A 22,233-nucleotide genomic window follows, 5' to 3' on the forward strand; every position below is an offset into this window, starting at 1 on the left:
AGATCCATAAATGCTACATACAAATCCATTTGCTTATCTAAGTATTTCTCACATACATTCTTCAAAGCAAACACCTGATCCACACATCCTCTACCACTTCTGAAACCACACTGCTCTTCCCCAATCTGATGCTCTGTACATGCCTTCACCCTCTCAATCAATACCCTCCCATATAATTTACCAGGAACACTTAACTAACTTATACCTCTGTAATTTGAGCACTCACTCGTATCCCCTTTGCCTTTGTACAATGGCACTATGCAAGCATTCCGCCAATCTTCAGGCACCTCACCATGAATCATACATACATTAAATAACCTTACCAACAAGTCAACAATACAGTCACCGCCTCTTTTAGTAAATTCCACTGCAATACCATCCAAACCTGCTGCCCTGCCAGCTTTCATCTTCAGCAAAGCTTTTACTACCTCTTCTCTGTTTACCAAATCATTTTCCCTAACCCTCTCACTTTGCACACCACCTCGACCAAAACACCCTATATCTGCCACTCTATCATCAAACACATTCAACAAACCTTCAAAATACTCACTCCATCTACTTCTCACATCACCACTACTTGTTATCACCTCCCCATTAGCTCCCTTCACTGAAGTTCCCATTTGCTTCCTTGTCTTACGCACTTTGTTTACCTCCTTCCAAAACATCTTTTTATTCTCCCCAAAATTTAATGATACTCTCTCACCCCAACTCTCATTTGCCCTCTTTTTCACCTCTTCCACCTTTCTCTTGACCTCCTGCCTCTTTATCTTATACATCTTCCACTCATTTGCATTTTTTCCCTGCAAAATCGTCCAAATGCCTCTCTCTTCTCTTTCACTAATAATCTTACTTCTTCATCCCACCACTCACTACCCTTTCTAATCAACCCACCTCCCACGCTTCTCATGCCACAAGCATCTTTTGCGCAAACCATCACTGCTTCCCTAAATTCATCCCATTCCTCCCCCACTCCCTTTACCTCCTTTGTTCTCACCCTTTCCCATTCTGTGCTCAATGTCTCCTGATACTTCCTCAAACAAGTCTCTTCCCAAGCTCACTTACTCTCACCACTCTCTTCACCCCAACATTCTCTCTTCTTTTCTGAAAACGCCTACAAATCTTCACTTTCGCCTCCACAAGACAATGATCAGACATCCCTCCAGTTGCACCAATCAGTATATCAACATCCAAAAGTCTCTCTTTCGCGCGCCTATCAATTAACACGTAATCCAATAACGCTCTCTGGCCATCTTTCCTACTTGCATACGTATACTTATGTATATCTCGCTTTTTAAACTAGGTATTCCCAATCACCAGTCCTTTTTCAGCACATAAATCTACAAGCTCTTCACCATTTCCATTTACAACACTGAACACCCCATGTATACCAATTATTCCCTCAACTACCACATTACTCACCTTTGCATTCAAATCACCCATCACTATAACCCGGTCTTGTGCATCAAAACTACTAACACACTCATTCAGCTGTCCCCAAAACACTTGCCTCTCATGATATTTTTTCTCATGCCCAGGTGCATATGCACCAATAATCACCCATCTCTCTCCATCAACTTTCAGTTTTACCCATATCAATCTAGAATTTACTTTCTTACACTCTATCACATACTCCCACATCTCCTGTTTCAGGAGTAGTGCTACTCCTTCCCTTGCTCTTGTCCTCTCACTAACCCCTGACTTTACTCCCACGACATTCCCAAACCACTCTTCCCCTTTACCCTTTAGCTTCGTTTCACTCAGAGCCAAAACATCCAGGTTCCTTTCCTCAAACATACTACCTATCTCTCCTTTTTTCTCATCTTGGTTACATCCACACACATTTAGACACCCCAATCTGAGCCTTCGAGGAGGATGAGCACTCCCCGCGTGACTTCTTCTTCTCTTTCCCATTTTAGAAAGTTAAAATACAAGGAGGGGAGGGTTTCTGGCCCCCCGCTCCCGTCCCCTTTAGTTGCCTTCTAGGACACGTGAGGAATGCGTGGGAAGTATTCTTTCTCCCCTATCCCCAGGGATGATATATATATATATATATATATATATATATATATATATATATATATATATATATATATATATATATATATATATATATATATATATATATATATATATGTATATATATATATATATATATATATATATATATATATATATATATATATATATATATATATATATATATATATATATATATATATATATATATATACATATATATATTTATTCATGCTATTCGCCATTTCCCGCATATATATATATATATATATATATATATATATATATATATATATATATATTTATCTTTTTTTTTTTTTTGCTTTGTCGCTGTCTCCCGCGTTTGCGAGGTAGCGCAAGGAAACAGACGAAAGAAATGGCCCAACCCACCCCCATACACATGTATATACATACGTCCACACACGCAAATATACATACCTACACAGCTTTCCATGGTTTACCCCAGACGCTTCACATGCCCTGATTCAATCCATTGACAGCACGTCAACCCCGGTATACCACATCAATCCAATTCACTCTATTCCTTGCCCTCCTTTCACCCTCCTGCATGTTCAGGCCCCAATCACACAAAATCTTTTTCACTCCATCTTTCCACCTCCAATTTGGTCTCCCACTTCTCCTCGTTCCCTCCACCTCCGACACATATATCCTCTTGGTCAATCTTTCCTCACTCATTCTCTCCATGTGCCTAAACCATTTCAAAACACCCTCTTCTGCTCTCTCAACCACGCTCTTTTTATTTCCACACATCTCTCTTACCCTTACGTTACTTACTCGATCAAAGCACCTCACACCACACATTGTCCTCAAACATCTCATTTCCAGCACATCCATCCTCCTGCGCACAACTCTATCCATAGCCCACGCCTCGCAACCATACAACATTGTTGGAACCACTATTCCTTCAAACATACCCATTTTTGCTTTCCGAGATAATGTTCTCGACTTCCACACATTCTTCAAGGCTCCCAGGATTTTCGCCCCCTCCCCCACCCTATGATCCACTTCCGCTTCCATGGTTCCATCCGCTGCCAGATCCACTCCCAGATATCTAAAACACTTTACTTCCTCCAGTTTTTCTCCGTTCAAACTTACCTCCCAACTGACTTGACCCTCAACCCTACTGTACCTAATAACCTTGCTCTTATTCACATTTACTCTTAACTTTCTTCTTTCACACACTTTACCAAACTCAGTCACCAGCTTCTGCAGTTTCTCACATGAATCAGCGACCAGCGCTGTATCATCAGCGAACAACAACTGACTCACTTCCCAAGCTCTCCCATCCACAACAGACTTCATACTTGCCCCTCTTTCCAAAACTCTTGCATTCACCTCCCTAACAACCCCATCCATAAACAAATTAAACAACCATGGAGACATCACACACCCCTGCCGCAAACCTACATTCATATATATATATATATATATATATATATATATATATATATATATATATATATATATATATGTGTGTGTGTGTGTGTGTGTGTGTGTGTGCGTGTGTAAATGTATGTGTGTGTTTTTTTCGTCATTTCTGCTGTTTTATAAAGGTCAAAGTTCAGTCAACTTTTTTGGTGGAGGGATGCATTATATGAACATATTTCTCCCAGTGTTTATATGAAGTGGGAAAAATAGATTTCTTTTTTATTTTGCCTCACACACACACACACACACACACACACACACACACACACACACACACACTGTGGTTAAATCAGATTTGCAATGTTCCCAATTTTTCCTTTCATTATTGGCCAAAGTTCACCAAAATGATAATGTTGATCATTACTTAACCATATTTCAGCTAAAGTTTTTTAGAATTTGGCACAAAGTTGTTTATGTACATAACCACATAACACCAACGATGATAATATGACGACGATTGTTGACCTGTTATAGAGGTCAAAGGTTACCTGATATGAGACTATTTTCCGCTGATCCATTTTCTATTAACCTGTTGATGAAACCTCGCACGAATGTTTATATTGAATATGTTTACATACTTCTGCACTGAAGGTCGTGTTGAAGACTAGTGGTCTGAGGGTTAAAGGTCTCTAAAAACTCGCTTTTTAAGTTTTCTGCCCATTTTTTCTGAAACACTTTAGCCAATTTTTTTAAGACTTGGCGCACAGACCCCTTTCTGTGGTATCCACACACTGAGTGACAGAAACAGCCTTAAACTGCCTGGAGACGTGATGTTAAATCCATCTGTAAACTGTCTGTGTCACGTGAAATGTCTTGAAATCTTCGATATCACTTGATCTCCAAACCGTTGCTTCCCTGGCCACCAATATCTTAGAAGGTCAACTGTTCTTCTTAAACGCATTTAAGTCAAAATAATTCAGCTACAGGATTCCCACAGCTTCCTTATGTCGACCGTAGTACAGAGAATTCTATATACCCTGGTATGATCTGATACATGAATGTGTGGGCTCATGTGTGGCGTCGTATATACATTGTGTAATCATATCTGATGAGTGGGTCTGTTGTAGTCATGAACAATATTGTAAGTTCGTCCTAATGTGTTCGATATATTTGTAGTAGAGACGACGAATGAACTTTCTGATCCGCTACTTCGTCAGCATCCTGATGTAGATGGATCGCTTGTAGAACACCTTCGTCTTATGCAATTCAACAGCCAGGGTCGCCTAGAGACATGCCTGACGCTCTGCAACACAGGTCTGCACACATACATCTCAGACGGTCTGCAACACAGGTCTACACACATACATCTCAGACGGTCTGCAACACAGGTCTACACACATACATCTCAGACGGTCTGCAACACAGGTCTACACACATACATCTCAGACGGTCTGCAACACAGGTCTGCACACATACATCTTAGACGGTCTGCAACACAAGTCTGCACACATACATCTCAGATGGTCTGCAACACAGGTCTGCACACATACATCTCAGACGGTCTGCAACACAGGTCTACACACATACATCTCAGACGGTCTGCAACACAGGTCTACACACATACATCTCAGATGGTCTGCAACACAGGTCTGCACACATACATCTCAGACGGTCTGCAACACAAGTCTGCACACATACATCTCAGATGGTCTGCAACACAGGTCTGCACACATACATCTCAGACGGTCTGCAACACAGGTCTACACACATACATCTCAGACGGTCTGCAACACAGGTCCGCACACATACATCTCAGACGGTCTGCAACACAGGTCTGCACACATACATCTCAGACGGTCTGCAACACAGGTCTACACACATACATCTCAGACGGTCTGCAACACAGGTCTACACACATACATCTCAGACAAGTTCCTCCATACTACCTGGGTCGATGAGCCGCGTCTTGCAGGCTCCATCATTTCTTGATCTGTTTAGGAGACATTTTCATCCATCTTCTCAAACAGATGTTCACCTCCGTCAACCGTCTCATCCGTCAAGTGTTTCATCCGCCAATTGTCTCATCCTTCAGTTATGTTATCCGTCATTTTGGGTCTATTGTGTAATCATGCTGCTGCTGTAACCTACTGTACCATTATGTATCACGAGGGACAAACCGGGGCCTTGTACTGACTGTAATGACTGTCACATACTGTAACAGCTCCTCATGACTGTCACATACTATACAAGGTCCTCATGACTGTCATACACTATACCAGATCCTCATGACCGTCACATACTATACAAGATCCTCATGACTGTCACATACTATACAAGATCCTCATGACTGTCACATACTATACAAGATCCTCATGACTGTCACATACTATACCACATTCTCATGACTGACATACTTAACCAGATCATGATTGTTACATATTATGCCAGATAATCATGACTGACATAATTTGCTACATCCTCATAATATTCACATACTATACCAGATCCTAATGACTGTATCATAATATACCATATCCTCGAGACTGTCACATAATAAACCTGATCCTCATGACTATCACATACTATACCACATCCTCATGACTAGGCCATATTATACCAGACCTTCATGACTGTCAAATACTGTACCAGCTCCTCATGACTCTCACATACCATACGAGATCGTCATGACTGTAACATACTATACCAGATCCTCATGACCGTCACGTACTGCACCAGATACTCATGACTGTTTCATACTATACCAGAATCTCATGACTGTTTCTTGATATATCAAATCCTCATGACTGTTTCATACAATACCAGATCCTCATCATTGTCACATACTATACCAGATCCTCATGACAGCCACACACTATACCAGATCCTCAGACTGTTTCGTACTATACCAGATCCTCACAACTGTTTCATGCTATAAAAGATCCTCATGACTGTCACATACTATACCAGATCCTCATGAGTATTTCATACTATACCAGATCCTCATGACTGTCACATGCTATAAAAGATCCTCATGACTGTCACATACTATACCAGATCCTCATGACTGCTTCATACTATACCAGATGCTCATGACTGTCACATACTATAACAGATCATCATGACTGACACATACTATACCAGATCATTATGAGTGTTACATACTATCCCAGATCCTCATGACTGGCATACTTTAAAAGATCCTCATGACTATCACATAATATACCAGATCCTCATGACTGTCACATACTATACCAGATCCTCATGACTGTCACAGACTATACCAGATCCTCATGACTGTCACAGACTATACCAGATCCTCACGGCTGTCACATACGGTACCAGATCCTCATGACTATTTCATACTATACCAGATCCTCATGACTGTCACATACTGTACCGGATCCTCATGTTTGTCACATACTATACCAGATCGTCATGAATATTTCATACTATGCCAGATCTTAATGACTATCACATACTGTACCAGATCTTCATGAGTATTTCACACTATACCAGATCCTCATGACTATCACATACTATGCCACATCCTCATGACTGACATACTTTACCAGATGCTCCTAGTTTTCACATACTATACAAGATCCTCAAGACCGTCACATACTGCACCAGATCCTCATGACTGTCACATACTATACCAGATCCTCATGATTGTCACATACTATACCAGATCCTCATGATTGTCACATACTATACCAGATCCTCATGATTGTCACATACTATACCAGATCCTCATGATTGTCACATACTATACCAGATCCTCATGATTGTCACATACTATACCAGATCCTCATGATTTTTTCATACTATACCAGATCTTCATGACTATTACATACTATACCAGATCCTCATAACTGTTTCAAACGATACCAGATCCTCACGAGTGTCACATACTATACCAGATCCTCATGACTCACATATTATACCAGATCCTCATGACTATCACATTCTATACCAGATACTAATGACTGTCACATAATATAACAGATCCTCATGACTGTATCATACTATACTAGATCCTCATGATTGTTTCATTCTATGCCAGATCCTCATGATTGTCACATACTATACCAGATCCTCAAGACTCACATACTATCTCATATCCTTATAACCGTCACGTACTGTACCAGATCCTAATGACTGACACATACTATACCAGATCCTCAGGACTTTTTCATACTAAACCAGATCCCCATGACTGTCACATACTGTACCAAATCCACATGAGTGTTTCATACTCTACCAGATCCTCATCACTTTCACATACTATACCACATCCTCATGATTGTCACATACTATGCCAAATAATTTTGAGTGTTACATACTATGCCAGATCCTCATGACTGACATACTTTAAAAGATCCTCATGACTAGCGCATACTATACCAGATCCTCATGACTCTTTCATACCATACCATATCCTCATGACTATCACAAACTATACCACATCATCATGACTGTCACATACTACACCAGATCCTCATGACTGTTTCACACTATACCAGATCTCATGACTATTTCACATTATACCAGATCCTCATGACTGTCACATACTGTACCAGATTCTTATGAGTATCACATACTATACCAGATCTCCATGACTATTTCATACTATACCAGATCCTCATGACTGTCACATATTGTATCAGATCCTCATGAGTATTTCCTACTATATCAAATCCTCAAGACTGTCATATAATATACCAGATTCTCATGACTGTCACATACTATACCAGACCCTCATGATTATCACATACTATACCAGATCTTCTTGACTGTCACATACTACACCAGATCCTCATGACTGTTTTATACTATACCACATCCTCAAGACTGTCATATACTATACCAGATCCAATGACTATTTCATACTATACGAGATTCTAATGACTATCACATACTAGACCAGATCCCCGTGAGTATTTCATACTATACCAGATTTTCATCGCTGTCAAATACTACACAAGATCCTTATGACTGTCACATACTCTACAAGATTCTCATAATTGTTTCATTCCATACGAGATCCTCATGAGTGTTATATACTATGCCAGATCTTCATGACTGACATACTTTCCCAGATCCTCATGATTATCACATACTATAACAGATTCTCATGACTGTTTCATACTATACAACATCTTCGTAACTGTGACATACAACACCAGATACTCATAACTGTTTCACACTACACCAGACCCTCATGACTATCACATACTATGCCAGATCGTCATGAATGTTTCATACTATACCAGATCCTCATGAATATCATATGATGTACCAGATCCTCATGACTGTCACATAATATACCATATCATCATGACAGTCACATCCTATACCAGATCCTCATGACTGTCACATACTAAATCATATCCTCATAACAGTCACGTACTGTACCAGATCCTAATGACTGTCACATCCTATACCAGATCCACATGACTGTTTTATACTATACTAGATCCTCAAGACTATCACATACTATACCAGATCCTCACCTCATGACTATTTCATACTATACCAGATCCTCATGACTGTCTTATACTAGACCAGATCAACATGAGTATTTCATACTATACCAGATTCTCATCACTGTCAAATACTACACAAGATCCTTATGATTATCACATATTATACCAGATCCTCATGACTGTTTCATACTATACCAGATTCTTATGACTGTCACATACTATACCAGATCCTCATGACTATCACATAATATACCATATCGTCATGAATGCTTCATACTATACCAGATCCTCATGACTGTCATATAATATACCAGATCCTCATGACCGTTTCATACTGTTCCAGATCCTCATGACTCTCTCATACTATACCAGATCCTCATGACGGTCACAAACTGTACCTGGTCCTCATGAGTATTTCCTACTATACCGGATCCTTATGACTGTCACATACTTTACCAGATCTTCATGAATGTTTCATGCTATACCAGATCCTCATAACTGTTTCATTCTACGCCAGATCCTCTCGACTGTCACATACTCTACTAGATCCTCATGACTGTCACATACTATTCCATATCCTCATGACTGTCACATACTATACCAGATCTTCATAAATGTTTCATGCTGTACCAGATCCTCATGACTGTCACATAATATACAAGACCCTAATGACTGTCACATACTATACCAGATACTCATGACTGTCACACATTATACCAGATCGTCATGACTGTTTCAAACTATACCATATCTTCATGACTGTTTCATACTATACCAGATCCTCATGACTATCACATACTATACCAGTTCCTTATGACTATTACATACTATGCCAAATCTTCTTGACTGTCACATACCTTACCAGATCAACATGACTGTTATATACTATACCAGATCCTCAAGACCTTTTTCATACTAAACCAGATCCTCATGATTGTCACAGACTGTAGCAGATCCTCATGAGTGTTTCATACTATACCAGATCCTCATAACTGTCATATACTTTACCAGATCATCATGACTGTGATATACTATAAGAGATTCTCAGAACCGTCGCATACTATACTACATCCTCATGACTGACATAATTTAGCAAATCCTCATGACTGTTACATACTATACCAGATACTCATGACTGACATACTTTACCAGATCCTCTTAATTATCATACACTATACCAGACCCTCATGACTCCTACATACTATACGAGATTCTCATGACTGTCAAATACTATACCATATCCTCAGGACTCACATACTATACCAGATCTTCATGACTGTTTCATACTGTACCAGATCCTCATGACTGTCACATAATATACCATATCCTCATGAGTATTACATACTATACCAAATCCTCATGACTGTTTCATACTGTACCAGATCCTCATGAGTGACACATACTATACCAGATCCTCATAACTGTCAGATACTATATCAGATCCTCATGACTGTCACATACTATACCAGATACTCATGACTGTCGCATGCTATACTAGATCCTCATGACTAACATACTTTACCAGACCCTCATGACTGTCACATAGTATACCAGATCCTCATGACTGTCACATACTATACCACACCCTCATGACTATCACATACTATACCAGATTCTCATGACTATCACAGACCATACCCAGATTCTCATTACTGTCACATACAATACCAGATCCTCATGACTGTCTTATAATATACCAGATCCACACGACTATCATATTCTGTACCAGATCCTTATGAGTGTTACATACTATATCAGATCCTCATGAGTGTTATACACTAAACCAGATCCTCATGACTGTCACTATACTATACCAGATCCTCATGACAGTCGCATACTATACCATATCTTCATTACTGCCACATACTATACCAGATCCTCATGAATGTTATATGCTATGCCAGATTCTTATGACTCACATACTTTACCAGATCCTCATGACTGTCACATAATATACCATATTCTCATGACTGTCATATACTCTACCAGATCTTCATGACTGTTTCATACTGTACCAAATCCTCATGACTGTCTTATACTATACCAGATCCTCATGAGTGTTACATACTATACCTGGTCCTCATGACTGTCACATACTGTACCAGATCCTCATGAGTGTTATATACTATACCAGATCCTCAAACTGTCACATATTGTACCACATCCTCATGCCTGTCACATACTATATAAAATCCTCATGAGTGTTACATACTATACCAAATACTCATAATTGTTTCATACTGTCCCAGATCCTCATGAGTGTCACATACTATACCAGATCCTCATGACTGTTACATACTATACCACATCCTCATGACTGTCTCATACGATACCAGATCCTTATGACTGTCACATACTAAAGAACCATTTGGTTTCTATGTTTACCTATGGTTCTGGTATAAAGAACCAGATGATTACAATGTTCACTTATGATTAAGGTATAAGGAACCAAATGGTTTCTATCTTCACCTGTGGTTAAGGTATAAAGAACCAGCTGGTTTCTCTCTTCACTTGGGATGGAAGCATAAAGTACAAGCTGGTCTCTATCTTCACATATGGTTAAGGCATAAAGAACCAGCTGGTTTCTAATCTTCAGTTCTGGTTAAGATATAAAGAACCATTTGTTTTCTATCTTCAAGTCTAGTTCGAGTGTCCCTCAACTTGCTGCCGTTCTTTCCTGTTCTTTACTTTTGTCTGATCGTCAAAATAAGTACTAATTCATTCCTCTCAAATTTATGTACTGGTTCATTCCTCTCAAATTTATGTACTGGTTCATTCCTCTCAAATTTATGTACTGGTTCATTCCTCTCAGATTTATGTACTGGTTCATTCCTCTCAAATTTATGTACTGGTTCATTCCTCTCAAATTTATGTACTGGTTCATTCCTCTCAAATTTATGTACTGGTTCATTCCTCTCAGATTTATGTACTGGTTCATTCCTCTCAAAGTTAAGTACTAGTTCATGCCTCTCAAATTTATGTACCGGTTCATTCCTTTCAAAGTTAAGCACTGGTTCATTCCTGTTAAAGTTAAGCACTGGTTCATCTCTCTCAAATTCATGTACTGGTTCTTTCCTTTCAAAGTTATGTACTGGTTCATTTCTCTCAAATTTATGTACTGGTTCATTACTCTCAAATTTATGTACTGGTTCAATCCTCTCAAAGTTAAGCACTGGTTCATTTCTGTCAAAGATATTTACCGGTTCATTCCTCTCAAATTTATGTACTAGTTCAATCCTCTCAAAGCTATGTACTGGTTCATTCCTCTCAAAGCTATGTACTGGTTCATTCCTCTCAGATTTATGTACTGGTTTATTCCTCTCAAAGTTATATACTGGTTCATTCCTCGCAAGAGATGTACTGGTTCATTCTTCTCAAAGTTTAGCACTGGTTCATTCCTCTCAAAGTTAAGCACTGGTTCATTCCTCTCAAAGCTATGTACTGGTTCATTCCTCTCAGATTTATGTACTGGTTTATTCCTCTCAAAGTTATATACTGGTTCATTCCTCGCAAGAGATGTACTGGTTCATTCCTCTCAAAGTTTAGCACTGGTTCATTCCTCTCAAAGTTAAGCACTGGTTCATTCCTCTCAAATTTATGTACTGGTTCATTCTTCTCAAAGTCATGTACTGGTTCATTTCTCTCAAAGTTATGTACTGGTTCATTCCTCTCAAATTTATGTACTGGTTCATTACTCTCAAGAGGTGTACTGATTTATTCTTCTCAAAGTTAAGCACTGGTTCACTACTCTCAAAGTTAAGTACTGGTTCATTCCTCTCACATCTATGTACTGGTTCATTCCTCTCAAAGTTAAGTACTGGTTCATTCCTCTCAAATTTATGTACTGGTTCATTCCTCTCCAAGTTAAGCACTGGTTCATTCTTCTCAAAGTTAAGCACTGGTTCATTCCACTCACATTTATGTACTGGTTCCTTCCTCTCAAAGTTATGTACTGGTTCATTCCTCTCAAAATTATGTACTGGTTCACTTCTCTCAAAGTCATGTACTGGTTCATTTCTCTCAAAGTTAAGCACTGGTTCATTCCTCTCAAATCTATGGACTGGTTCATTCCTCTCAAATCTATGTACTGGTTCATTCCTCTCAAAGTTATGTACTGGTTCATTTCTCTCAAAGTCATGTACTGGTTCATTTCTCTCAGTGTTATGTACTGGTTCATTCCTCTCAAAGTTATGTACTGCTTCATTCATCTTAAAATTATGTACTGGTTCATTCCTCTCAAAGTTAAGTGCTAGTTCATTCCTCTCACATTTATGTACTGGTTCATTCCTCTCAGATTTATGTACTGGTTTATTCCTCTCAAAGATAAGTGCTATTTCATTCCTCTCAAAGATATGTACTGGTTCATTCCTCTCAAAGTTATGTACTGGTTCATTCCTCTTAAAGTTATGTACTGGTTCATTCCTCTCAAAGATAAGTGCTATTTCATTCCTCTCAAAGTTATGTACTGGTTCATTCCTCTCAAAGGTAAGTGCTAGTTCATTCCTCTCAAAGATATGTACTGGTTCATTCCTCTCGAAAAATGTACTGGTTCATTCCTCTCAAAGTTATGTACTGGTTCATTCCTCTCAAAGGTATTTACTGGTTCATTCCTCTCAAAGTTATGTACTGGTTCATTCCTCTCAAAGTTAAGTACTGGTTCATTCCTCTTGAAGTTATATACAGGTTCATGCTTCACAATTTTATGAACTGGTTCACTCCTCTCGAAGTTATGTACTGGTTCATTCCTCTCAAATTTATGTACTGGTTCATTTTTCTCGAAGTTATGTACAGGTTCATTCCTCTCAAAGTTAAGTACTGGGTTCATTCCTCTCGAAGTTATGTACTGGTTCATTCTTCTAAAATCTATGTACTGGTTCATTTCTCTCGAAGTTATGTACAGGTTCATTCATCTCAAAGTTAAGTATTGGTTCATTCCTCTCGAAGTTATGTACTGGTTCATTCTTCTAAAATCTATGTACTGGCTCCTTCCTCTCGCAGTTATGTACTGGTTATTTCCTCTTAAAGTTAAGTACTGGTTCATTCCTCTCAAAATTAAGTACTGATTCATTCCTCTCGAAGTTGTATACTGGTTCATTCCTCTCAAAGTTATGCACTAGTTCATTCCTCTCAAATCTATGTACTGGTTCATTTCTCTCGAAGTTATGTACAGGTTCATTCCTCTCAAAGTTTACTGGTTCATTCCTCTCGAAGTTATGTACTGGTTCATTCCTCTCGAAGTTATGTACTGGTTCATTCCTCTCAAAGTTTACTGGTTCATTCCTCTCAAAGTTAAGTACTGGTTCATTCCTCTCGAAGTTATGTACTGGTTCATTCCTCTCAAAGTTTACTGGTTCATTCCTCTCGAAGTTATGTACTGGTTCATTCCTCTCGAAGTTATGTACTGGTTCATTCTTCTAAAATCTAAGTACTGGCTCATTCCTCTCGCAGTTATGTACTGGTTATTTCCTCTTAAATTTAAGTACTGGTTCATTCCTCTCAAATTAAGTACTGATTCATTCCTCTCGAAGTTATATACTGGTTCATTCCTCTCAAAGATATGTACTGGTTCATTCCTCTCGAAGCTATATACTGGTTGATTCCTCTCAAAGTTATGTATTGGTTATTTCCTCTCAAAGTTATGTACTGGTTCATTCCTCTCAGAGTTAACTACTGGTTCATTCCTCTCGAAGTTGTGTACTGGTTCATTCCTCTCAAAGCTAAGTGCTGGTTCATTCCTCTCGAAGTTATGTACTGGTTCATTCTTCTCAAAGTTAAGTACTGGTTCATTCCTCTCGAAGATATATACTGGTTCGTTCCTCTCAAAGTTATGTACTGGTTCATTTCTCTCGAAGTTATGTACTGGTTCATTCCTCTCAAAGTTAAGTACTGGTTCATTCCTCTCGAAGTTATGTACTGGTTCATTCCTCTCAAAGTTAAGTACTGGTTCATTCCTCTCGAAGTTATGTACAGGTTCATTCCTCTCAAAGTTAAGTACTGGTTCATTCCTCTCGAAGTTATGTACTGGTTCATTCCCCTCAAATTTATGTACTGGTTCATTTCTCTCGAAGTTATGTACAGGTTCATTCCTCTCAAAGTTAAGTATTGGTTCATTCCTCTCGAAGTTATGTACTGGTTCATTCTTCTAAAATCTATGTACTGGCTCCTTCCTCTCGCAGTTATGTACTGGTTATTTCCTCTTAAAGTTAAGTACTGGTTCATTCCTCTCAAAATTAAGTACTGATTCATTCCTCTCGAAGTTGTATACTGGTTCATTCCTCTCAAAGTTATGCACTAGTTCATTCCTCTCGAAGTTATGTACTGGTTCATTCCTATGAAAGTTAAGTACTGGTTCATTCCTCTCGAAGTTATATACTGGTTCATTCCTCTAAAAGTTATGTACTGGTTCATTCCTCTCAAAGTTAAGTACTGGTTCATTCCTCTCAAAGTTATGTACTGGTTCATTCCTCTCAAAGTTATGTACTGGTTCATTCCTGTCGAAGTTATGTACTGGTTCATTCCTCTAAAAGTTATGTACTGGTTCATTCCTCTAAAGTTAAGTACTGGTTCATTCTCTCAAAGTTATGTACTGGTTCATTCCTCTCAAAGTTATGTACTGGTTCATTCTCTCAAAGTTAAGTACTGGTTCATTCCTCTCAAAGTTAAGTACTGGTTCATTCTCTCAAAGTTATGTACTGGTTCATTCCTCTCAAAGTTAAGTACTGGTTCATTCAAAGTTATGTACTGGTTCATTCCTCTCAAAGTTAAGTACTGGTTCATTCTCTCAAAGTTAAGTACTGGTTCATTCCTCTCAAAGTTAAGTACTGGTTCATTCTCTCAAAGTTAAGTACTGGTTCATTCCTCTCAAAGTTAAGTACTGGTTCATTCCTCTCAAAGTTAAGTACTGGTTCATTCCTCTCAAAGTTAAGTACTGGTTCATTCCTCTGAAAGTAAGTATTGGTTCATTCCTCTCGAAGTTATGTACTGGTTCATTCCTCTCAAAGTTAAGCACTGGTTCATTCTATCCTAGAGAAGGAGAGTGATCCTAATCCTTCTCGCTATCCTCCTTTACCCTCACCGTCTACTGATGTAAGAGTTATTCAATAGTCAGGGTCGAGCACTGTGAACCTCTTGTTCTTCCTTCTGATCACCATTGTCATCAGGTGGTGGTGCTGGTGGTGTATCATGTTCATATCTAGATCATATCTTGCCTTCCCCCGTACAGGATGTGGGTGGATCAGGGTCGTACGTAGCGTGTTCATATCTTGCCTTCCTACGTACAGGATGTGGGTGGATCAGGGTCGTAGCGTGTTCATATCTTGCCTTCCTACGTACAGGATGTGGGTGGATCAGGGTCGTAGCGTGTTCTACATCATAAAGTTATGGCAGAGTTTCCTGAATTCATTGATTTCCAGACCTACATCAGTGGCTTTCCATTCCTCTTTCCTTCTGTCCCATCAAGAGTGTTTGTTCCTCATGTTCATCTCCCAGGCTTCTCCTCTTCATATATATAGTCTTCTGACCAATATTTTCCCTCACGTTTCAGTGGATTACTCATCTCTCTGCTCTCTCGCCAGAATTAATCACTGATCCTCCTGACTTACTCGTTGTATTACTTCAGTTTCATCAGCTACTTCCTCCATGCCGGCCGGACCTGCACATCTCCCACGAACAAGACATGACAGGCAAATCGGTCCTTTACAGCAAACTATCTTCCCATTTATTTTCCTTTACAGCAAACTATCTTCCCATTTATTTTCCTTTCAATCGGACCCATTCTGAACCTTCTGATGTCCCACCCGTTGACTTAACCCACACGCTTGGCAATGGATCTAATCTTCCATCATTGTGACACTCGCGTCATCATCATCACCTTATGGACCAACATGAACTCACCTGACCCATCCCTGCCTGGGTGGAGCAATCTCTCTCCACGAAGTTTAACCACGTACAATGTTCGTAGGATCTCTCTCTCTCTCTCTCTCTCTCTCTCTCTCTCTCTCTCTCTCTCTCTCTCTCTCTCTCTCTCTCTCTCTCTCTCTCTCTCTCTCTCTCTCTCTCTCTCTCTCTCTCTCTCTCTCTCTCTAACCACTCCTCTCCCACAGGCTAGGTCCTCAAGCGTTGTGGAGGCCGTCCGTTACATCACCTTCACGGGCGCCCTCCTCTCACTCCTGACCCTCACCATCACAATCTTCATCTTCACGCACTTCAGGTGAGTCATCTTCACGCACTTCAGGTGAGTCATCTTCACGCACTTCAGGTGAGTCATCTTCATGCACTTCAAGTAAGTCATCTTCACCCACTTAGATGAGTCAATTAGCTTCTGTAGCCTTTTCACAAACTGGAAATGAAAATTGAAAAAAATCTATACACTCAAATTCCAGCAGCAATACCACATTTGTGGTTAATAAGAAATGGGTATTTCTAAAATGATGAAATCTATCAACAAATTTCTTTCATTAGAGCAAGTTTGACACAGCTTAGTGATTCATTAGAGCAAGTTTGACACAGCTTAGTGATTCATTAGAGCAAGTTTGACAAAGCTTAGTGATTCATTAGAGCAAGTCTGACACAGCTTAGTGATTCATTAGAGCAAGTTGGACACAGCTTAGTGATTCATTAGAGCAAGTCTGACACAGCTTAGTGATTCATTAGAGCAAGTTTGACGCAGCTTAGTGATTCATTAGAGCAAGTTTGACGCAGCTTAGTGATTCATTAGAGCAAGTTTGACGCAGCTTAGTGATTCATTAGAGCAAGTTTGACACAGCTTAGTGATTCATTAGAGCAAGTTTGACACAGCTTAGTGATTCATTAGAGCAAGTTTGACACAGCTTAATGATTCATTAGAGCAAGTTTGACACAGCTTAATGATTCATTAGAGCAAGTTTGACACAACTTAGTGATTCAGTAGGGCAAGTTGGACACAGCTTAGCGATTCAGAAGAGCAAGTTTGGCTCAGCTTAATGATTCACTAGAGCAAGTTTGACACAGTGATTCATTAAAGAAAGTTTGACACAGCTTAGTGACTCATTAAAGCAAGTTTGACACATCTTAGTGATTCATGAGAGTAAGTTTGACAAAGCTTAGTGATTCATTAGACCAAGTTTGACACAGCTTATTGATTCATTAGACCAAGTTTGACACAGCTAATTAGAACAAGTTTGACACAGCTTAGTGATTCATTAGAGCAAGTTTGACACAGCTTATTGATTCATATAGCAAGTTTGACAAAGCTTAGTGATTCATTAGAGCAAGTTTGACAAAGCTTAGTGATTCATTAGAGCAAGTTTGACAAAGCTTAGTGATTCATCAGAGCAAGTTTGACACAGCTTAGTGATTCATCAGAGCAAGTTTGACGCAGCTTAGTGATTTATCATAACAAGTTTGACACAGCTTAGTGATTTATCATAACAAGTTTGACACAGCTTAGTGATTCAAGTTGATTTTCTAATTCTTTTGCCGTTGCAAAATATAGCAACGTGTCCTCCACCCTCACGTGTCCCTCACCCTCACGTGTCCCTCACCCTCACGTGTCCCTCAACCTCACGTGTCCCTCACCCTCACGTGTCCCTCACCCTCACGTGTCCCTCAACCTCACGTGTCCCTCAACCTCACGTGTCCCTCAACCTCATGAAATAAGACTTTAAAGGAAGACTGAATATTGAGACCTGTGGGCCGATCACGGGGGCAGGTGGTCTGACGTGGCCGATCACGAGGTCTGGCAGTCTGATGGGGCCGATCACGAGGTCAGGTGGTCTGACGGGGCCGATCATGAGGTCTGGCGGTCTGACGGGGCCGATCACGGGGTCAGGTGGTCTGACTGGGCCGATTCACCAGGTCATGTAGCCTGACTGGGTTGAGTCATGAGGTCAGGTGGTCTGACGGAGCTGACTGACGTTCCCATAAGCTACTTGAGGTCACACCTGACCATCTTCTACTATGTAGAATGGCAGAGGTTGGCTCTTGTGAAACAATGGGGCTCGGAGTGAGTTCTGTCACAGGCTGTCACTACTCAGTGGGAGGCAAGCAGCGCCCCAGCCACAGTGGGACTTAAAGCACTAGTGGGTGCGCCTGCTGCACTGGTGGGTGGGCTTACTGCACTGGTGGGTGGGCCTGCTGCACTGGTAGATGGGCCTGTTGCACTGATGGGTGGGCCTGCTGTACTGGTGGGTGGGCCTACTGCACCGGTGGGTGGGCCTGCTGCACTGGTAGATGGGCCTGTTGCACTGATGGGTGGGCCTGCTGTACGAGTAGGTGGGCCTGCTGCACCGGTGGGTGGGCCTGCTGCACTGGTGGGTGGGCTTGCTGCACTGGTGGGTGGGACTGCTGCACTGGTGGGTGGGAATGCTGCACCGATGGGTGCGTTTGCTGCATTGGTGGGTGGAGCTGCTGCATTAGTGGGTGGGACTACTTCACTGGTGGGTAGGCCTGCTTTACACCATGGGTATTAACCTGCACCATAGCTGCTGACCTGCACCATAGCTGCTGACCTGCACCATGGCTGCTGACCCACACCATGGCTGCTGACCTGCACCATAGCTGATGACCCACACCATGGCTGCTGACCTGCACCATGGCTGCTGACCTGCACCATAGCTGCTGACCTGCACCATGGCTGCTGACCTGCACCATAGCTGATGACCCACACCATGGCTGCTGACCTGCAGCATGGTTGCTGACCTGCGTCACGGGTGTTAACCTGCACCATGGCTGCTGACCTGCACCATGGCTGCTGACCTGCACCATGGCTGCTGACCTGCACCATGGCTGCTGACCTGCACCATTGCTGCTAAAGCTAGACAGATTTCCTCCAGTACCACCAGATTTACCTTGGTGCTGAGGTTCTGATATGACGTCACATCCCAGGATCGCTGGTACTACAGTAATGTAGGACACCCACCCAACACCCTGTTCTCCACGTACTACATCACCACAATGGCCCTCCCGCACGCACGCACGCACGCACGCACGGACTCTCGTAGCAGCTTTTGTAAGTAATTATGTGAAGCAGGATGGCTCTGAGGGGTACATATATTGGAAAGTAATGCCCTGATATATGTGGGGTCACTCATCATGTGCACCACTCGACATAGTCTCCACTAATATACTCATTCCCTACTTAGAGACTCATTCCCTACCCATATAGTTGTTCCCTACTCATAGTTATTTCCTACTCATGTACTCATTCCCTACTCACATACTTATTCCCTACTCATTCCCACTCTACCTTCCATCATACAGGCGTTCGGTGATGATAAAACCATGACAGCCTAACCTGCAAACCAGACAACATGTAGAGCAATGACTGGTTGAAGTCCCTCTGGGTTACGTAAGTCAGAGGGGAATGTGTAGGGCACTGACTTGCTGAATTCTCTCTGGGTTACGCATGTCAGAGGGGAATGTGTAGGGCACTGACTTGCTGAAGTCTCTCTGGGTTATGTAAGTCAGAGGGGAATGTGTAGGGCACTGACTTGCTGAAGTCTCTCTGGGTTATGTAAGTCAGAGGGGAATGTGTAGGGCACTGATTGGCTGAAGTCTCTCTGGGTTACGCAAGTCAGAGGGGAATGTGTAGGTCACTGATTGGCTGAAGTCTCTCTGGGTTACGTAAGTCAGAGGGGAATGTGTAGGTCACTGATTGGCTGAAGTCTCTCTGGGTTACGTAAGTCAGAGGGGAATGTGTAGGTCACTGATTGGCTGAAGTCTCTCTGGGTTACGCAAGTCAGAGGGGAATATGTTATCTTGGATGATGACAGACCCAACCCTGCTTGCCTACTCCAGCTCTCGACTGATGGATGACCAAAGCTGTCAGTCAGTGGCAGTAGCCGAAGGCATGTTGAAAATACAAGGCACTAGTGTACTGGGCCATGTTGTACCAGCCGGGGTGACATGTTGTATCAACAAGATTGACACATTTTGTACCGGTAAGGATGAAGCATGTTGTACTAGTAGGGATGACACATGTTGTACCACTAGAGATGACACGTGTTGTACCAGTAGGGGTGACACATGCTGTACCAGTAGGGATGACACATGTTGTACCAGTAGGGGTTGCACAGGTACAGTAGGGATGACCAGCAGGAGTGCCACTTGTTCTACCAGTAGGGATGACACATGTTCTGCCAGCAGGGGTGACACAAGTTGCACCAGCAGGGGTGACACATGTAGCAGTGGGAGTGACACATGTTGTACCAGCAGGGGTGACATGTTGTATCAGCAGGGGTGACACATTTTGTACCAGTAGGGATGAAACATGTTGTACTAGTAGGGATGACATATGTTGTACCACTAGGGATGACACATGTTTTACCAGTAGGGGTGACACATGTTGTACCAGTAGGGGTTGCACATGTACAGTAGGGATGACACATGTATCAGCAAGAGTGCCACTTGTTCTACCAGTAGGGATGACACATGTTCTATAAGCAGGGGTGACACAAGTTTACCAACAGGGGTGACACATGTAGCAGTGGGAGTGACACATGTTGTACCAGCAGGGGTGACACATATAATAACAGCAGGGGTGAGACATGCACCAGCAGTGGTGACACATGTTGTACCAGCAAGTGTAACACATGCATCAGCAGAGGTGACATAGTGTACCATCAGGGGTAACATATATTGTACCAGTAGAGGTGACACATGTTTTACTAGCAGGAGTGGCATATGTTGTACGAGCAGGGGTGAAACATGCTGCACCAGCAAGGGTTACACATGTTGTACCAGCAGGGATGGCATGTTGTAACAGCAGGGGTGACTTACGTTGTACCAGCAGGGGCACATATGTTGTTCCAGCAAGAGTGGCATATGTAGTACCAGCTGGGGTGGCTCATATTGTATCAGGATTGATGACTATTGTGCCAGCCTAGGTGACACTTGTTGAAAAAGCAAGGGTTACACACATTGTGCCAGCTGAGGTGACACTTGTTGTAAAAGCAAGGGTTACATATGTTGTGCCAACAGGGGTCACATATGTTGTACCAGCAGGGGTGACACATATTGAACCAGCAGGGTTAACACATACTGTACCAGCACTGATGACACATATTGTGCCAGCCGGGGCTACACATGCTGTACCAGCAAGGGTGCATTTGTTGTACCAGCAGGTGTGACACATGTGACAGCAGGAATGACATGTTGTACCAGACGGGGTGACATGCTTTACCTGCATGGGCGACACATATTCTACCAGCAATGAGGACCTATATTGTAACAGCACGGATTACACATATTGTAACAGCCGGGGTGACACATATTCTACCAGTAGAGGTGACATATGTTGTACCAGCAGGGGTGACATATGTTGTACCAGCAGGGGTAACATATGATGTACCAGCAGGGGTGACAT

At 41.5% G+C, this 22,233-nt stretch overlaps 1 protein-coding gene across 1 annotated transcript in view; it reads left to right on the top strand.

The window, feature by feature from the left end:
* The window catches only part of LOC139763960 (PDF receptor-like), a 464,711-nt gene that overhangs the window by 362,880 nt on the left and 79,598 nt on the right, over nucleotides 1-22,233 (top strand). Inside the window, exon 5 of the mRNA XM_071690441.1 lies at nucleotides 16,994-17,100. Within this exon, the coding sequence (XP_071546542.1) occupies nucleotides 16,994-17,100 (107 nt within the window). The remainder of the gene's footprint in view (nucleotides 1-16,993; nucleotides 17,101-22,233) is intronic.

The sequence above is a fragment of the Panulirus ornatus genome, chromosome 48 (assembly GCF_036320965.1).
Source record: "Panulirus ornatus isolate Po-2019 chromosome 48, ASM3632096v1, whole genome shotgun sequence".
NCBI lineage: Eukaryota > Metazoa > Arthropoda > Malacostraca > Decapoda > Palinuridae > Panulirus > Panulirus ornatus.